The sequence below is a fragment of the Mus pahari genome, chromosome 5 (assembly GCF_900095145.1).
Source record: "Mus pahari chromosome 5, PAHARI_EIJ_v1.1, whole genome shotgun sequence".
Lineage (NCBI taxonomy): Eukaryota > Metazoa > Chordata > Mammalia > Rodentia > Muridae > Mus > Mus pahari.
The window spans coordinates 129,279,397-129,296,854 of NC_034594.1; the positions used below are offsets into that span (position 1 = coordinate 129,279,397).

Genomic DNA, 17,458 nt, shown 5'->3' on the forward strand with positions numbered 1-17,458 from the left:
AAAAAAAAAAAAAAAGATGTGCAGAGAACATTGGGCAGGCATAGGCTCAAAGCCAGAGACAGTAGCAGTCAGTCTAGAAATCAGTAAGGGCTCTTCTGCCACAAATATCTGGGTTTGAATGCTAATTCTGCCACTTGAGACTATATGGTTTTAGGTATATCAACCTTTGAAATGTAAATCTTCTATCTATAAAACAAGCCAATATATACCCTAAATTGTTATACTAGGCAACATGCACAGCACAGAACTCATAATCTACACTCAGTTATTGGAGGCAGTCTTGTATTATTATGACCACTCTCAATGTCCAGGATGGGTTTTTACTGCTACAAATTCTTCAGCAGCTCTAGAGAGAGTCAAGAGTAAGATGAGAAAAGTTAGAGATTGGGAGAAGGGTGGCATATCAGGGAAGCTGAAACAGAGGCAATGGGAAGGCTAAACTTCCTTTTGGAAAATCTAGTAATAAAGGGAGAAAAAAGCAGCAGCAGGGTGTGGGGCGGACTGTGTGGCTGTTAGTAAGAAGTGAATGAATAAAGCTAATGGGATATATTTGGGTTTAGAAAAAAAAATGTCACTAGGATGAGTACACCTGCAGGTGTGGCTACACTTGGATGGGGAAAGGAGGTTGAAGCTTTCAGTCCAACAGACCTACTTCCATCTTCTATTTCTGTTATCACTTAGTCTTTGGAAAGATAGAGGGAAGGGGGAAGCTAATGCTAAATAATCACACATCATTTTTATTTGTCTTCTTTGTCTTTTGATTGTTTTATTTTGTTTTGTTCTCACTGTGTTGCCAAGTCTTGAACTTCTAGGCTCAAAAGAGTTCTGTGTCAGACGCCCAGACAACTGAGATTATAGGCACTCATCACCTAGCAAATAATCTTACCTGTTCTGTTGTGACTTTTGCTTTCGCTGCTCCTGTTGCTTCTGCTGTTGCTGCTTCTGCTGCTCCTGTTGCTCCTGTTGCTCCTGTTGCTCCTGTTGCTCCTGTTGCTCCTGTTGCTTCTGCTGCTGCTGGTGGTGATGGTGGTACTTCCTTTTTTTGAACCTCAGGCTTCTTAAAGTCAATTTCATCATCGGTATCATCACCAATAGGAGGTTTTTCTGGGTCAAAATAAAGTTTTGAAGCTTCCTGTGCAATGTAACAACAGTATTATAAAATGTATTTACATAATGTAACTCATGTATGCAAATATTAGCAGTTTTATAGTAAATGAGCACTAATCCTACAAATGAGTATTCTACTATGAATAAGAACACAAATGGGGAGGGGAGGTAAGGGATAGCTGTTTGGGTTGTTGTTGCACAATGATTTAAGACAGAAATTAGTTACATAAAACAGTAGAGAAGACAAAGGATCCCATGAGTAGCCCCAGAAGTCCGAGGGTTACCAGGAGAGCCCAGAGAGAAATGGAGTTAACAGTATCCAATGCCTGAAAGGCACCTATTCAAATACTGACATATACATCACAGGTATGCAGGATACTCAAGGCAAAAGGGGATCTTAGAAGCCACCAGAGAAAAAGGGTGGGTTATATTCAAAAGAACTGGGAGCTGAATTCTCCACCATTAATTTTGTAACAGTAATATCCAGAAATCAATAGGGAATAATTTTGTCAACCTATTGAGGGAATTGTAGAGCTAATTGCATGCACAGCAAAACTTTGAAGCAAAGATATTTCAGACAAAGCAAAATCTTGGTTTGCCACCAGTAGATAAATCCTCAATTAGAAAGAAGAAAAAGAAGGAAAGGAGGAGGGAGATGAGGAGGAAGAAGAGGAATTATCAGCAGCTGGTAGGAAAGAATACAGGGAGACACAGCACACTCATCTCAGTAGCGAGACTAATGCTCAACTGCTTATCAAAACCACATGGATTGTTTTTGAAAGCATCGCTGTCATCAGATTTTCAAACCAGGGCACAGTGACCAAGTGTGCTGCATGCTCCCTTAAGAGTCATGACTCAAATTCCTGTCAGGTTGAGTTAAATCACCTGTAAGTTTTTCTCTGTGCTCATGTTTCTAGAGTTATGTATACTTTCTAAAAAACTTTGTGTGTTGGTTGTTTATTTGATATAAGGAATTTTGTAGCACAGGCTGGCCTAGAACTTGCTGTGTAACCAAAGATGACCTTGAACTCCTATCATCCTGCCTCTTCCTCCCAAGGGGTGGGATTACAGATGTGTGTCAACCATACCCAGCTAATTCTGTATACTTAAATGTTTCCCCTAGATTAGTTTTTAACCACAATCATGACTATGCTACTTTAGCAAGTTTCTAGTATTATATTGCAGTTTAAGATTTATGATGTCAATGAAATCTTTCAGTGGTTAATTCAGAAATAATTCTGGCCAAGATCTGGTCAACCTAGAAAAGGTTTTGTTGAAGATGCGTAATTTTTTTTAAAGGCAGTGTATAAAGTCATACAAATACATCTCCTTCCTCTTAGACCCAGGGGCATTAACATGCATGCCATCAGATCATACTGTGTGGTGTGGCTGCTATAACAGGAGCTTCTTCAGATTTTACCAGAGGTAAATGCCAGTCAGTCAGAGGACTACATGACAATCATTAAATAAACAGTGAGCACTGATCTGGGATCACTGGTAAGCAGGTGGTAGTTAAAAACACAGGATTAGACAGGAATGATGGCTCACACCTGTAATCCCAGCACTTAAAAAGTCAATAAAGAAAGATAGTCACAAGTTCAAAGCCAGGAGGAGCCAATCCCAAACAGTTTGAGCCAGTCTGGGCTGCAAGAGACCCCAGCTTGACATACAAGAAACTGGATGAGTACAGTACCATGTAGGGATGTAAAAAAGGTAGCAAGTGCACCCTAAGGACAGAATCTCAACATGTCACACACAGGCAGAGGTAGATGACGAAAACAAGGGTAAACAGACCAGAGAGGGTGAAATGCGGGAACTTTGACTTGTAAGGAGAGTTTACCAAAGGAAAGAAGTGAACAGAGCTAAATGCTAAAGGGAAGCCAGGTTAAATGGGGGACTGAACATTCTAGAGCAGGCAATAAAGTTACTAGCGACTCACAGTAGCTTTAGAATTTTAACAGAACCCACATGAGCCAGGGGCTATGACTCAGAGGTTGCTCAGCTTTCATAAGGACCTGGGTAAGGTCGGTGCCATTAAAAAACGATTATGATTGAAGAAGAGAGAAAAATGAGGTAAAAAAATAAAATCAAAGGACATATTTTTTTAGAGTGGGAGAAATTACCATGTTTATAAAGTATTTTAAGGTGGGTTAGATGGAACCACTGGGAAGATGTGAGAGATTTTGAGGATATTCACAGACGATGTACTCAAAGGGGGACATAACCCTGGAAGCCTCAAGGAATTCCCATCTGAAAGCCATTTTCCCTGAAGAAGTAAATTCAAATCAGGAATAATGGCGCACACTTTTGAACCCAGCATTCAGGATGCAGAGGCTGGTGGGTTTCTGTGAGTTCCAGGCTAGCCAGAACTACAGAGTGAGACAATGTTTCATAAGAGAGAGGAGAGAGAGACAGAGAGAGAGACAGAGACAGAGAGACAGAGAGAGACAGAGAGAGAGGTCTTAAATTTATTTTAAAACACTGAGTGGAGGAGTCTCTTCCTGAGGGGGAGGAAGAAGAGTTGCTTGACACTCTAGGTCAGAAATGAATTTTCTTCCAGCATGTGAGCATGTAGAACAGCCATTTCAGAAATATGCTGCAACTTAGGAACCCTGAGATGCAGGAAGAACCTAAGTGTGACCTTACTAAGGACTGTTCTATTCATTTCCTTACAAACCAAATGATACCAGCATGTCGTAAATACCTCTTCCCCGAGCAGCTTTTCTGCTTCCTCATATGACAGTAATCGTATTTTCCTGCCTTTGATATCAGAAATGAGGTGTGAACATGTGCTGATCCAATCATAACATTCTCTCTGGGAAGAAATATAGCATAATTACTCTACAGGGGAAGAAAATCAAACTACTCCGACTCATTGACTCCCATTGGGCTGCTCAGCGCAGTTCCTCTACCACTCCTCTGTGTTCAGTTCAAAGACTTGCACAGAAGTGTCTTACTGCAACGTAGACCTAATCACACCACACCTCACTGGCAGGGCTTATGATTAGGGCTGGTGAGGCACCATAAAACCAGATACAGAATTCTTGGGTTTACTGTCCCTTAAATGATCTGTCCCAATAAATTTTATGTGACTGACCATGTCAACATGATTGTTTGCTAGTAACAATAGTGTTGTGTGAGAGTTTCCTCTAAGGTTGAAACAGGAAATAACTCAAAATAGCTTCAGGGAGTCCTGAAACTGACCACATTCTCTAGAGTCCTGTCCTTCTCCCCAGGAGTATGTGCGTAGGAAAGCCTACTGAGAGTTATTTTCAGATAAGCCAAGCAGCAGAGACCAACTGATCTGCCTGGAAAAGGCTCAGACCAATTGAACCACCTGGAAAGGACAACTCTACCAGTGACCAGTCTGTAGGTCAGACAGTGTGACCTGGGTCCCCAGCTTTGGGAGCTGCCATCCATGCTGGAGTGGGCTTTGGTGATGCAGCTGTCCTTGAGTCATTTCTGTTTCTGTAAGATACCTCTCATTCGTATCCCTGGAAGTAGCCCCAATAAAACTCATTGATTCACCAACTTGGACATTGGTATAACTGTTACTTTGGTCTGTCATGGGCTCCCTATCTGGAGTAAATAGACATGGTTGTGTTATGTCTCCTCAGGAAACAAATAGAAGTATCAAACTCATTTATGTTTTTTAGTTCTATATTAAACTCTTTCCTAAGCACTCTCTCTCTCTCTCTCTCTCTCTCTCTCTCTCTATATATATATATATATATATATATATATATATATCAACCAAATATTCATTTGATTCTCAGTATGAAATACTAAATATTTATAGTAACACTAAAATAAAATAGAGATTTGTTGAAAGCCACAGTTTCAATTAAATAAACAAATGAAGATACACAAAGTGATTAAGGGGTCAACTCTCCACCCACTGATCAATAGTTAAAATGTAATCCAAATAAAAAACTCAACATCTTTTGAAGATATTGGTAAGCTAAAGTTTCATATGGTATAACAAAAGTTCTGGTATAATCTTTAAAAACAAATTTTGAGGATTTCTACTATGAGATTATAAAATTTATGATAAAAATCATGAAGATTGGTAATGGTGATCATGTTGACCAATAGATCTACCTGGAAAAGGCTCAGACCAACACATACATGTTCAATAGATGTTTCAGCAAAGATGACAAAGCCTCTTGCTAAATGACAGTCTTTTTAACAGAGGGCACCTCAATACTCAGATAACATAGATGCCAAAAAGGAACCATACCTGGAAACACAGATTTCTTTTAAAAAAAATTTTTTAACTCAAAGTGGATAACAAACCTGAGAATAGAGCCTAAAACTATTTCACATCTAGACGACAACATGAGAGAAAAATCTTTTTGATACTGTTAGGCAGAACCTTTCCTTTAAAGTAACACAAAAAGCAAGATTCATAAAACAAAGGCTAGATCACCATCAAAGTTAAGAACCTCCTATCTCTCAAGGTACCCTTTGCAGGGGGAGCATATTTGTATGTATATGTATGTGTGACACGCATATCTGACCATGCTTTCTCACATGTGTGGACACATGTTTGTGTGGGCTATGTGTGAATGTGAATGTGTGGCATCCAGAGGTTGACATCTGGTGTTGTCCCGTTCACTCTCCCACTTTTGCCCACCAAGGAAGAGCCTGACTGATTTCACTGGTCTAGTCAACCAGTTTCATCCATGGAGTTGCTGTTTCTGCCTTCTCAGCTCTGGGATTACTGACAGGCTGCCATGTATACCTGATATTTACATGACTTCTGGAGATTGGAATACCAGTTCTCAGGCATGGGCAAGCAAGTGCTAAGACAAGAAACATCACAAGCTGGAGGAAACATTTTTAAATAATACATAGGATGTAAGATTCATTATCCAACCCAAATAAAGAGTTCTCAGTACTTAATAAGGAAACAAGCCAACACTAATGTGCCAATGATTTAGACAGACTTTCACCAATGATGGCATATGTATAAAGAAAAAGCACAAGAGAAGAAATTCAACACCATCAGTCACTAAGGAAATGCAAATAACAACTCTGATAACCTATTATACTACCCACCTATTGGAATGTTCACAATTTAAAATATGGGCTATATCAACTATCGGTGAGGATGTGAAACAAAGGATTATTATTTACTGCTGATAGAGGACTGAGTTAGCCAGAGCCAGGCTGACTCCATGACGAGGCTGTTCACTGACAGTTTGGGAAACTTAGGCCTAAGTTTCTGTTTCCTAGAAATGAGAAGCTGGATCCAGGAACCTGTGGTCAGCCAGCCACAGCTGCAGGCAGCCAATCCAAGGACACCTTGTCACCTGGCCTGAAGTAGGAATAGGTAGCCAGAGTGAGTAAGCGACCGCCTGGGGAGTCTCCAGAGCCTAACCAATTATAGAATCAGTCAGACCCTAGAGATAGAGCTAATAAATCAAGGTAAAGGGTCACATGCCCCTCCCTGGAATTCCCCTAACTGACAACATCTGAGAAGCTGGGCCTGTGAGTCCACCCTGGGTCCCCATTCCTGAACGGGGAGACCCCTGCATGCAGGAAATTCAACTGAATAAACACTCTTTGCTTTTGCATACTAAAGAAGTCTGGGGTCTTTCTTCAGTGAATCACAGACCCTAACAACAGGAGTATAAACATGGTTCAGTCACCCTGGAAATATACATATCCCATTCCAAGAGATGTCTGTTCAAAGATTAGGGCATTAAAGTACACTGAAGCTTTGCCTATAATTAACAAAGTTGGAAACAACTTAGGTGTTCACCAAGAGAAAAATGGAAAATACATACATACATACATACATACATATGTACATACATACATATATACATACATACATATTTGTGTTTCTCTTTGCCTGGTGGTGCCATTGAAAGGTCTAGCATGAGGGTACCAACTTCATGGATGGGTTAATCCACTGAGAAGTCTGTGAGGAATAGATTAATAGAAGGTAGGACATGGTTGGAGAATGTGAGGGTTTTGTCTTTGAAGAACAAGTCCAGTCCCTAGCTGGTCTTAGTTAGGGTTTTACTTCTGTGAACAGACACCATGGCCATGGCAAGTCTTATTTTTTTTTAAAGATTTATTCATTCATCATTCATTCATTCATTCATTTATTTAATATGAGTACACTGTAGTTGTCTTCAGACACACCAGAAAAGGGCATCAGATCCCATTACAGATGGTTGTGAGCTACCATGTGGTTGCTGGGAACTGAACTCAGGACCTCTGTAAGAGCAGTCAGTGCTCTTAACCACTAAGCCATCTCTCCAGCCCCCTTTTAAAGATTTACTTATTAATTTCATGTATGTGGGTATATTGTCTCTGTCTTCAGACATACCAGAAGTCAGCATCTGATGCCCACAGGCAAGTCTTATAAAAGGACAACATTTTGGGGGGGGCTGGCTTACAGGTTCAGAGGTTCCATCCATTATCATCAAGGTGGGCGCATGACAGAAACGGTGCAGGAGGAGCTGGGAGTTCTATATCTTCATCTGAAGGCTGCTAGCAGAATACTGACTTCCAGACAGCTAGGATGAGGGTCTTAAAGCCCACACCCACAGTGACACACTTACTCCAACAGGGCCATACCTTCTAATAGTGCCACTCCCTGGGCTGAGCATAGACAAGCCACAACAAGCCCCTTCTTGTTTGCCTCTTTCTGCTTCCCAGTTGCCATGAGGTGAACATCTCTTGTCTACCACATCCCCTCCGCCATGATGCCCTGCCTCAGTACAGTTCAATGGAGCCAGCTGAATACTGACTGAAATTATGAGCCAAAATGTTTCCTCCTCTCAAAGCACACTGATGACAAATGAGTGTGACAGCACAGGCTTGTGACACAATCAACAATATGAGTGAGTCTCAGATTAATTTCTTATTCAAAAGAGTCAAGCCTGGAGCGAAGCCAGCAGCACACTGATTGAGGGGCCTGATTCAGCTCCTGTAGAGGACCTGAGCTCCATTCCCTGTATCCAAGTCACTCAGCTCACAACTGTCGGTAACTCCAAATCCAAGGGATATGACACATTCTTCTGGCCTTGGAGGATACCCACTTGTATGTGCACACAGAGACAGGGATATATAAATACTGAAAAGAAATATGTTAACCCAAAACATCCCTGATTCTATAAAATTCCATTTTTAATAGACTCAAGAAAATTAAAAATAATTTTTGATACCAGAAAGTAGTTCGAATATTCCCTGGGGTGATGCTGCCATTGAGAGAAACTTGCCAAAGAACTGCTAGTCTAGTTCCCCAGGCAGTTTGCCACTTCTGCAGCCTTACCTCAGACAGTTTCTTCAAGATTGAACCATAGCTGCCTGCTGAGAGGACTGGACTGAAGCTGTTGATTTTTGCCTGGTGTCTGCCTGCAGAAAAGACTGGACTATACCTGCTGGGTTGTATTGGTGTTTGCTAAGAGAGTGAACTGCTGCCAAAGAAGATCAAGCTCACTTCCAAAGAACTATTGCTGAACAGGTCTACTTCCCTCACATCATAATAACTTTTCTCTTCCACTACCTCTGCTGGGTGGTGGGCTAGAGGAGAGGTTGAACCCTTATTAGAAGTAGGTTGCAAAAAAGTTATGCCTACACACCACTTTTATTATAATGAATGCTTTAATGACTGCATGAATATTTTAAAACTATAAAATTATTTAATCCAAATATGTACCATGTGTTTTTGATTTAATTAGACCTGGAAAATCTGCTAACAACAAAACCAAACAAAGCTAAGACAAGAAATTCTTACATTCATCTTTTCCAGTTCCTGACGGTCCTTAGCAGGATTCTTCTGTAAGTGAGCAGCTCTACTCAGGGCCATTGCTCTTACCATGCCTATACAGCAACTGGATACAGACAGACAGACAGTGACAGATGAGGTAGTGGCAGTGAGCTCACATAAGCTCTGTACTGTGATTTGGAAGACTGTAATTCACAAAGGGTCACATGCTACAGACTTGGCCCTCTCCCTCCAAGATGACACCATTGGGAGATGTTGAAAGCTGTAGGAGCAGGGGCTAGTGGGGTCCTTAGGTCTCTGCCCATGGAGTCAAGCCCATGCAAGGGACTGTGTTACCCCATTCACTCCCCTTTTTCTTCCTTGCTGTGCAGTTTCTCACTCACAGACTCCTGAAGAGATGCTGTTCTTCCTGGCTTCAGGCCCACCGACTGAGACACTGCAAACTGGAAACTAGTGCAAAACTTTTCCCTTTATACATTAATTATCTCAGGTATTTCATTATAGCGATGAGAAGCTGACTAATAATCCTAGCATGCTCTACTCATTACTGATCCTTTAAGTGCTTAAAATCCAGACACCATTAACCATGATAATTTACCATCATAATCAGAGTACTGCTTTCTGGGGCAGTAAGTTCTGCTTGCTAAATTTCTCTTCCTGTGGCCTTCCTGCCACATTCCTTTCACCACTGAACATTTGTAAATTTGAGTTGAACTAAAGGGCAAATTCAGCTTGATCTTATGTGCAACTTCCCAAACTAAAAGTAACCACATGCAATTCTCAATTTAAAACACAGGTTACAGTTTTCATGTCTAATCTTTTCTTGATGGGAATCTTAATTTTGCAAATCTTCTAACCTTTCAGATTCTTGGGTTTTGTTTTGTTCTGTTTTTGAAACAGTATTTCATGTAACCCAAACTAATCTCAGCCTTGAGCTCCTGATCCTCCCACTTCCATGTCCCAAAGGCAGGGCAAGCGTCACCATATCCGGATTTTTATTGTTGTCTTTGTTCTTTGGTTTGAGGGTGGGTTTTGTTGATGTTGCTGCTGGTGGTGGTGGTTTTGTTGTTGTTGTTTTTGTTTGTTTGTTTGTTTGTTTGACAAGGTCTCTCCGTATAGACCCAGCTGTCCTAGGACTCACTATCAGAGCAGAGAGCTGCCTCACCCTGATTCCTGAGTACAGGAATTAAAGGTGTGAGTGTCACACCCAGCTTGGGTTGGTGCCTTTTTGTTTTTTTCAGTTTTATAAAAGATAATTGGTTAGTGAAACACACAAAAGTTATAAATTCAATTTTACATGGAATTGGAAGCATCTTATTTTATTCTGCTCTTCTCCCCCTTCCCCCCCACCTCTCTCTCCTCTCTCTCCTCTCTCTCTCTCTCTCTCTCTCTCTCTCTCGGGGTAAGCCAGGGGTTGTCATCAGGAGCCTTCCACTATTGTGCTCTGCTTTGTTCTTTGAGACAGCCTCTTGCTAAGTGCAGAGCTTACTGTTTTGGCTAGACTGACTGGCCAGCAAACTCCAGGGATCTGCTTATCTCTGCTTCTCCCAACCTCCAGCTCTAGGGACAGACATAATGCTTGCCTTTTATGTAGGTGCTGGAGGTAGAACTCAGGTGTTCACACTTACATGGTATTACCCACTGAGCCATCTTCAAAGCCCCAAGACTACAAGCATCTTAAATGTTTCCCAGTACATATAAACATGCAAGACATATCTTATTTATGCAAGCAAGCCAGTCCTTTTTTAAAAAGCCAACACTCAGGTCTGCATAGCACATTTCCTATCCTTCCTCTGCCAAAACTGTTTCCCAAAGGATCCTGTATCACCTCTGGGCACAGTGCTGAAACAAGCTGAAAACCTAAATTAGGATTTCATTCTTTCTGAGACAGGAATTTTGTTACATAGCCAGCCCAACCTTGAACTCACAACCCTCCTGCTTCAGCTTGGTATTTCTTTCAAGGTCTTAAAGTCACCACTATTGTTGTTACTTGGATATCTGTCCTACCTTACATGTATTAACCTTCAAATAGACAGCAATGCAGGAACCAGGAGATCTCACCTGTGCAAGTAGCTGGAGTATCGTGCCAACCGCCTGACCAGTGCAATTGCATTTATCTCTAATTCTGCAACGCTTAGTTCACGCTCCTCGGGGATCTCTAAGTTGTTCTCCTCCATCTTTGGGAGAGTGACTTGGTCAGTAAAATCAGGAAGCATTATGGTCAGCAAATTTACCATCCACTGGATCATAGCTATATGCAACTCATCCATCTATGAAAATGATTACAATCCAAGCAACCATTTTAGAACATTATATCACATTTAAATCATAAAAGCAGGAAGGGGGCTAGGAAAGATGACTCAGCCTTTACAGCCCTTGTAAGCCAGAGACCTCAAACACATGCTGGATGGGCATGCCTGCACGCCTGTCATTCCAGTCCTGGAAGGCAGAGGCAGGGGAGCCCCAAAGCAAGTTGGCTAGCAAGACTAGCCAAACAGGTCAGCTCTGAGTTAGGTTGGGAGACCTTGACTCAATGAATAAGGTAGAGGAGCCATTGGGGAAGCTATCTGACATCAGTCTCAGGCCTTTGCAGCATGCTCACATTCACCTGTGTGTATATATATATATATATATATATATATATATATATATATATGCATGTGAAACACACACAACACTCACATGCACAGGAAAAAAAAGAATGTCATACCCATGTCCAACTTTCAGCAACCCATAATTCTTAAAGAAATCAGATTTCTTAGATACTGTAACCCTATTTTCCTTTTCCTTTTCTCAACTATCTGTGCTAAGCTTTATCTTTTTGCTTCTTTATCTTGACCAAGGGTCATTAAGCATTAGAGTTCAAGTTGCCAAATTGAATGCCCTAAGGCATTCTAGTGCTCTACAAATAACTCAAAAGGACCGGCCCCCTCCCCACCCCGATCTTTATTTGAAGGAAATATTGATTGGACATCTATTATGTGCAATGTGAGCTGGGCAGCTCACAGCTGTGTTGTCAAGGACAGCCCACCACTCCCATTCCACCTGCTCCCCCAACTTCTCAGAGGTAAACGAGCCAGTAGCATCTCTGTCACATCCAATGGCCTGGATTATACTGTTACTGAAAGAACATGTTTTTGCTGAGCTAAAGTGTCAGTCCATCTCTTGGCTGCCCTGTGAAGGCAACATAAACAGTTGCTATTCTCTTCAGTTTAGTGATATGACCGAGGGGAAGTGGCAGAATCAAGGGAGTGCAATTATCATAGGTAGAGTTAAAGTTAAAACAAAAAGCAAAAGATTATCACTTCTTCCCAGAGTTTTTAACACATAGAAAATGAGCATCATATAAAACAGATGGGTTGTGGTTCTAATTCAGGCTCTCAAGACAGACGTTACTGTGGAGATTTTTTGTTTTACAAGCCAACTGCTCCAGCTTTACTAGTGACTCCTAGCCCATATAAACAAACAAACAAGGCTGGATGGAGTGGGAAGGCCTGAAACCACAGGAGTTAGAGGTCAACCTGAGCTACACAATGAATCCCAGGCCAGCCTGGGCTATGTAACAAGACCCCCTCTCAAAATAATAATAGTTAATTAACTCACTTTAAAAAGGATACTTAACTTTCCTTTTCAGAATATAAGTGACAGTATAGCTCATTGTTAGAGGATGCCTTGGTGCATACAAAGCCCTAGTTTAGTTCCCAGCATAGACAAACAAAACAGGGGGGAGTGAGGAAAGGGAAGGGGGAGGGGAAAGAAAAAAGAGAGAAAGAAGAGAAAGAGAGAGAGAAGAAGAGGTGTAATAATGAGTAAATGAAATATACCAAAGGGAGGCCATTTTATAAATCCACAGCTGTTTGCAGCTCCATCTTGGTGTGAATTGGTTGTTGAAAAGGTCATAGACCAACAGACCAGTGATACTCATTGTGTACTTGTGTGTGTGTGTGTGTGTGTGTGTGTGTGTGTGTGTGTGTGTGTGTGGTGTTGAGACAAGTTCTTACTTTGTAGACCAGGCTTTCCTGGAACTAAACCCCCGATGTTGCACAGGCTGGCTATGCTACTGACAAAGATCATCTTCCTGCCTGAGCGTCTTAATTTCTGGTTGTCCAGGTGCACCCCACCACACCCCCACTGGATTATTTCTTTACATGAAAACCTGAAAGTAAATTTCCAATCTGCTCCAGAATGAACTGAGAAGCTGTCTTAAAATACAGAAATGCTACTCTTGTTACTGTTTTCAAGAACAACTAACTAATGCACATTGAAGCCAGTGAAGTTTTACTGGTCAGTTAAAAGGAACCCACTGCATAATTTACAGACTCTAAACAGTGTGCCATCATGTAACAAATACAGTGATGAGCTTCACTTGGGATCTCTGTCTCTCTGGGAGCTATGGTTTCACATCATCAAAGTAAACTGAGCTTTGAAGAGACCTACAAGAGCTCTGCATTTAAGAAGCAGGGCTGGAGGAACTGTTCTGTCACTGCCATATTTTGAACCATTTCAAAGTTATTTTAAAATATTAGGTTTTAAAAAAATCTGTTGACTTTTGCATGTATTTTATAACATAGAAAACAGTCATAATTCTGATGTGCAAATTAGAAATAAATAATTTCTTCCTCGATTATTTATTTATTTATTTATGCTTAAAGTTCTTACTGCACAAGCCTGGAGATGAGGTTAGAAACCCTAGGTAAAACCTGGACAGGCATGTGGCCTGCATCTACCCCAGTGCTCAGAAGGTAGAAATGGATCCCTAGGGCAAATTGGCTAACTAGCTAGACAAGCTGAGCTAGTGACGGAATCTGTGAGCCCTGGTTCTGTGAAAGAACCCTCTTCAGCAAATAAACAGAGTAAGGAAGGCATAGAACATCAACTTGTGACCTCCACACATGTGCTCTCTCATACACTTGCAAACATGCATACACACAGGCACACATGCCACATGCACAGGCAAGAAATAAAAAGTGTACCAACCAATGTTTCAGACAGACAAATAGCCCAGGGCAAAGAGGAAAACAGCGGAAACCATTGGTGGGAAACGGGTTAGGAAGTGAAAGGCCTGGTTTTTGCACAGAAAGACAGGCTTTCCAGTTTTCAAACACTCGTGCACACAGGTCCCAGAAGCATCTCCTTATCTCCTGTCTCATACTCCCTCCATGGACTAATTACACGACAGTAACACTGTATTAATAAAGACCATGAGGGCATTTCCAAATGCTCCTATGGCAAAGAATGAATTCTAGAACACAAAAGAAAACAAGTGTGTGGGTCCATGGATCTCAATAATGGCAAACCGAGCACTGTGTGGAGAGGCTGGCTGAAGCAACGCCTTGAGACAGTAATAGTGCTAGAATGTCCTTCCTCATCCTAAGACGAATATTGAGTCCTATGATGGGATACCCATGCTGCTAAACTCTTCTCATCTTCCATCAAAAAGTCATTTGAAATATTATGATGTAAGTTCCCAGTCTGCTCCTCCCACTGCCCTGCTTCACTTGGGCTTTGTTCTTCCTGGAGGAAAATCCCCAACCAAAGCAAAACAGAGCCTGCAAAGCCATACAAATACATACGTGGCGAAGAAGTTCAATTTGACCATTGGTGATTTCGTTGCCTAACTTCAAAAGCCATTGTTGAATCATTTCATATATGTGTGCTAGGAGTGCCCTGCAGGAAGAAAGCAGGCAAAATAAACATAGGAGACTTGAGTAGAGCATACAAGAAGCCATTGGTGAGGTGAAACGGGTTTATTTTGTAGGACATGGTAAGCATGGATACTGAGACTTTTTAAGAACATGGGAGAAAGTGAACTGCTTGATAGGTTGGTTAGGTTAAGACAGCCTTCCTAATTCCGAGACTGTTGCCAACTGTCTAGTTGTCAACTAGAAACAGTGTATGTTCTACCTCCAATATTTCTCTCTACTATAAATGGGCATGCCCCTGCCTCTTCACTCCTAGGCTAGGAGGACCTTTTTGTGTAATGCTAATTAATTTTAAAACCCTTTCAATGATTGGTTTCCAGCATGCAGTCAGCATGGTCCACTCCTCAATGAAAATGGTGAGAGTTAATTTTGAAAAAACGAAACTATTGAAGGCTTCCAGAAATGATGTAGAAAGAAAAATGAAGAAAAAGTCAAAGAAACAATGGCGGTAAACAACCCAATTTTATGGAGAAAACAATTAATATGAAAGGTTCAGCAGCCTCCAAGCAGAATAAATAGAGAAGCTGCATCACAAAGCAAGTCTCAGTTCATTTAAAGGCAAAAATAACACAACACAACTGAATGAAACTACAGTCAACTATTGGAAAGAATGAGGAAGCTCAAATGTGAAATTTAAATGACAAGAGGGTCAACAAATATTAGTTCAAGACTAATCATCAAATGCTTTGAGTTAATGCCAATGAAGAGACATCATTCTGCAACTCAAAAGTCCTTAGAGGGGAGTTCATAACTTCAAATATTAAGAAACAGCAAGGGTTTCAAATGTATGACTTACCAGTTCACCATAAGAGTATGTCCCTGAGTGGCAGACAAGATACATTCCCAATGTGCATAAGACTATGGGGGCAGGGGAGTGCAGCAGTAAAAACTAATACAGTAAAAATGAAGGCGATCATGATAATTGTAATAGAAATCAATACCACAGAGTACAGAAAGTCTTGAGAAATCAATTAAACCAAAAGGTTTAATTGAGCTTTTGCTGTGATAAAATATCATGACCAACAGCAACTTGAGACAGAGGGTTACTTCAGCTTAAAGTTGTAGTTCCACTCAACATAAACTAGAGTTGTTTGGGAAGAAGGCCTCTCAACTGAGAAAATATTGTAAGATTGAACTGTAGCAAGTCCATAGGGCATTTTCTCCATTAATGATTGATACGGGTGACCCAGGGTGCAAGCTAGTGGGCAGCCTTCCTTCATGGCCATTGCTGCAGTTCCTGTCTCTAGATTCCTGCCTTAAATTCCTGCCCTGACTTCCCTTAATGATAGACTACAACTGTAAGCTGAAAGAGTCTCTCACCCCCATGCCGCCATTGGTCATGATATTCCATTACAGCAGGAGAAATCCTAACTGAGACATCCTTTTTAAAGAACCACCTTCTGATGTAAAAGTAATCAACACACGAAACACTTAGCTAGAGTTACCAAGAAAAGCAGAGGCAAGGTCCAATGACAATATTCTGAAAGGAGAAAGGAAATATAGGTGTCGACTTTGGGGGATACAGCTGTAACTCAGATGCAGTTTGAGTGTATCCCTCAGTGGTCACTGTGTTAGACGCTTGGTCTTGGTGCAGTAACATTACAGAGCAGCAGAACCTGGGGCTGAAGAGATGGCTCTATTGTCACTTCCTGCTCTCCCTGGGACCCAGGCTCAATTCCCAGCATCCACATCATGGCTCACAACCATCTGTAAGTCCAGTTCCATGGCACCTGATGCATTCTTTTGACTTCCATAAGCACCAAGCACCCCGACATACATGTGGGCAAAACATCCATACACATAAAATTAATATAAAATAATTTTTAAAAGTAGTAGAATCTTTGAGATTTATATATGCAGGTAGGGTCTGTTAGACTCTTCAAGGAATATACTGGACAAAAAAATGTTTAATAGTCATTAGAAGAGGTGGCTGGTACCTGGCATTTCTAGATTTGACAGCAAAGTAAAACTGAGAACTTTACAAATAAGGAGAGAAGAAATAAAAAATGCTGAGAAGTGCTAACCTGGATGTAGAAACACAACTCAATATAACCTCAGAAAATCTGCACAGTGCTTCCAGCAACAGACACTGTAGAGAAAAGCAGAGAGTGAATCCAACAGGGGATGCCTAAGGGGCACATGCGGAAAGAAGTACCAGGATTCTGTAGGGCTGCTACAGCTATGGAATGCCATTTCAAAAAGCCTCTGCTGAGCTGGCATCCTGCAGCCTGGGGCCCACTGTGAACTGCCCTCTCTGGAAATTCAGAGCAAATAATTTGGGACTCTGTGATGGATCCAGGACAGCAAGAGACTGTAAGGTGGAGAAGGATCTTTCTTTGAATTGGTAATTGGCAAAGGGGAAACTCAGAGCCAGAGCCAGAGCCAGAGCCAGAGCCAGAGCCAGAGCCAGAGCCAGAGCCAGAGCCAGAGCCAGAGCCAGAGCCAGAGNGAGCCAGAGCCAGAGCCAGAGCCAGAGCCAGAGCCAGAGCCAGAGCCAGAGCCAGAGCCAGAGCCAGAGCCAGAGCCAGAGCCAGATTCAGAGCCAGAGCCAGAGCCAGAGCCAGAGCCAGAGCCAGAGCCAGAGCCAGAGCCAGAGCCAGAGCCAGAGCCAGAGCCTGCAGAACTTCAATACAGATTAGAATCAGGATGGCTGAAGACACAAGGGTAAGGCACTTGTAACAGGTCTCCTGAAGGACATCCCAGAGGTGTTTTGGGGGACATCTGAGACTAGATTAGTAAAGTGCCACTCACTGACCAGACATGTCTGTAATCTTATCTTCCAAAAGAAAGTGCCCAGGTGAGAAGAGGATCATTTAGACACAACAGACTTCTGGTGGCCTGGGAAGGATAATCAAGAGGCTCAGACAGGAAACTGGACCCAGCAGACCTTGAGCAGGCCAAA

At 41.7% G+C, this 17,458-nt stretch overlaps 1 protein-coding gene across 1 annotated transcript in view; it reads right to left on the reverse strand.

Moving 5' to 3' along the window:
• Axdnd1 (axonemal dynein light chain domain containing 1) overlaps positions 1-17,458 on the reverse strand; it is an 84,638-nt gene that overhangs the window by 8,074 nt on the left and 59,106 nt on the right. The window contains exons 17-21 of the mRNA XM_021199072.2: positions 14,428-14,521; positions 10,916-11,124; positions 8,864-8,960; positions 3,812-3,922; positions 887-1,132 (exon numbers count right to left, since the gene is read on the reverse strand). Of these exons, the coding sequence (XP_021054731.1) occupies positions 887-1,132; positions 3,812-3,922; positions 8,864-8,960; positions 10,916-11,124; positions 14,428-14,521 (757 nt within the window). The remainder of the gene's footprint in view (positions 1-886; positions 1,133-3,811; positions 3,923-8,863; positions 8,961-10,915; positions 11,125-14,427; positions 14,522-17,458) is intronic.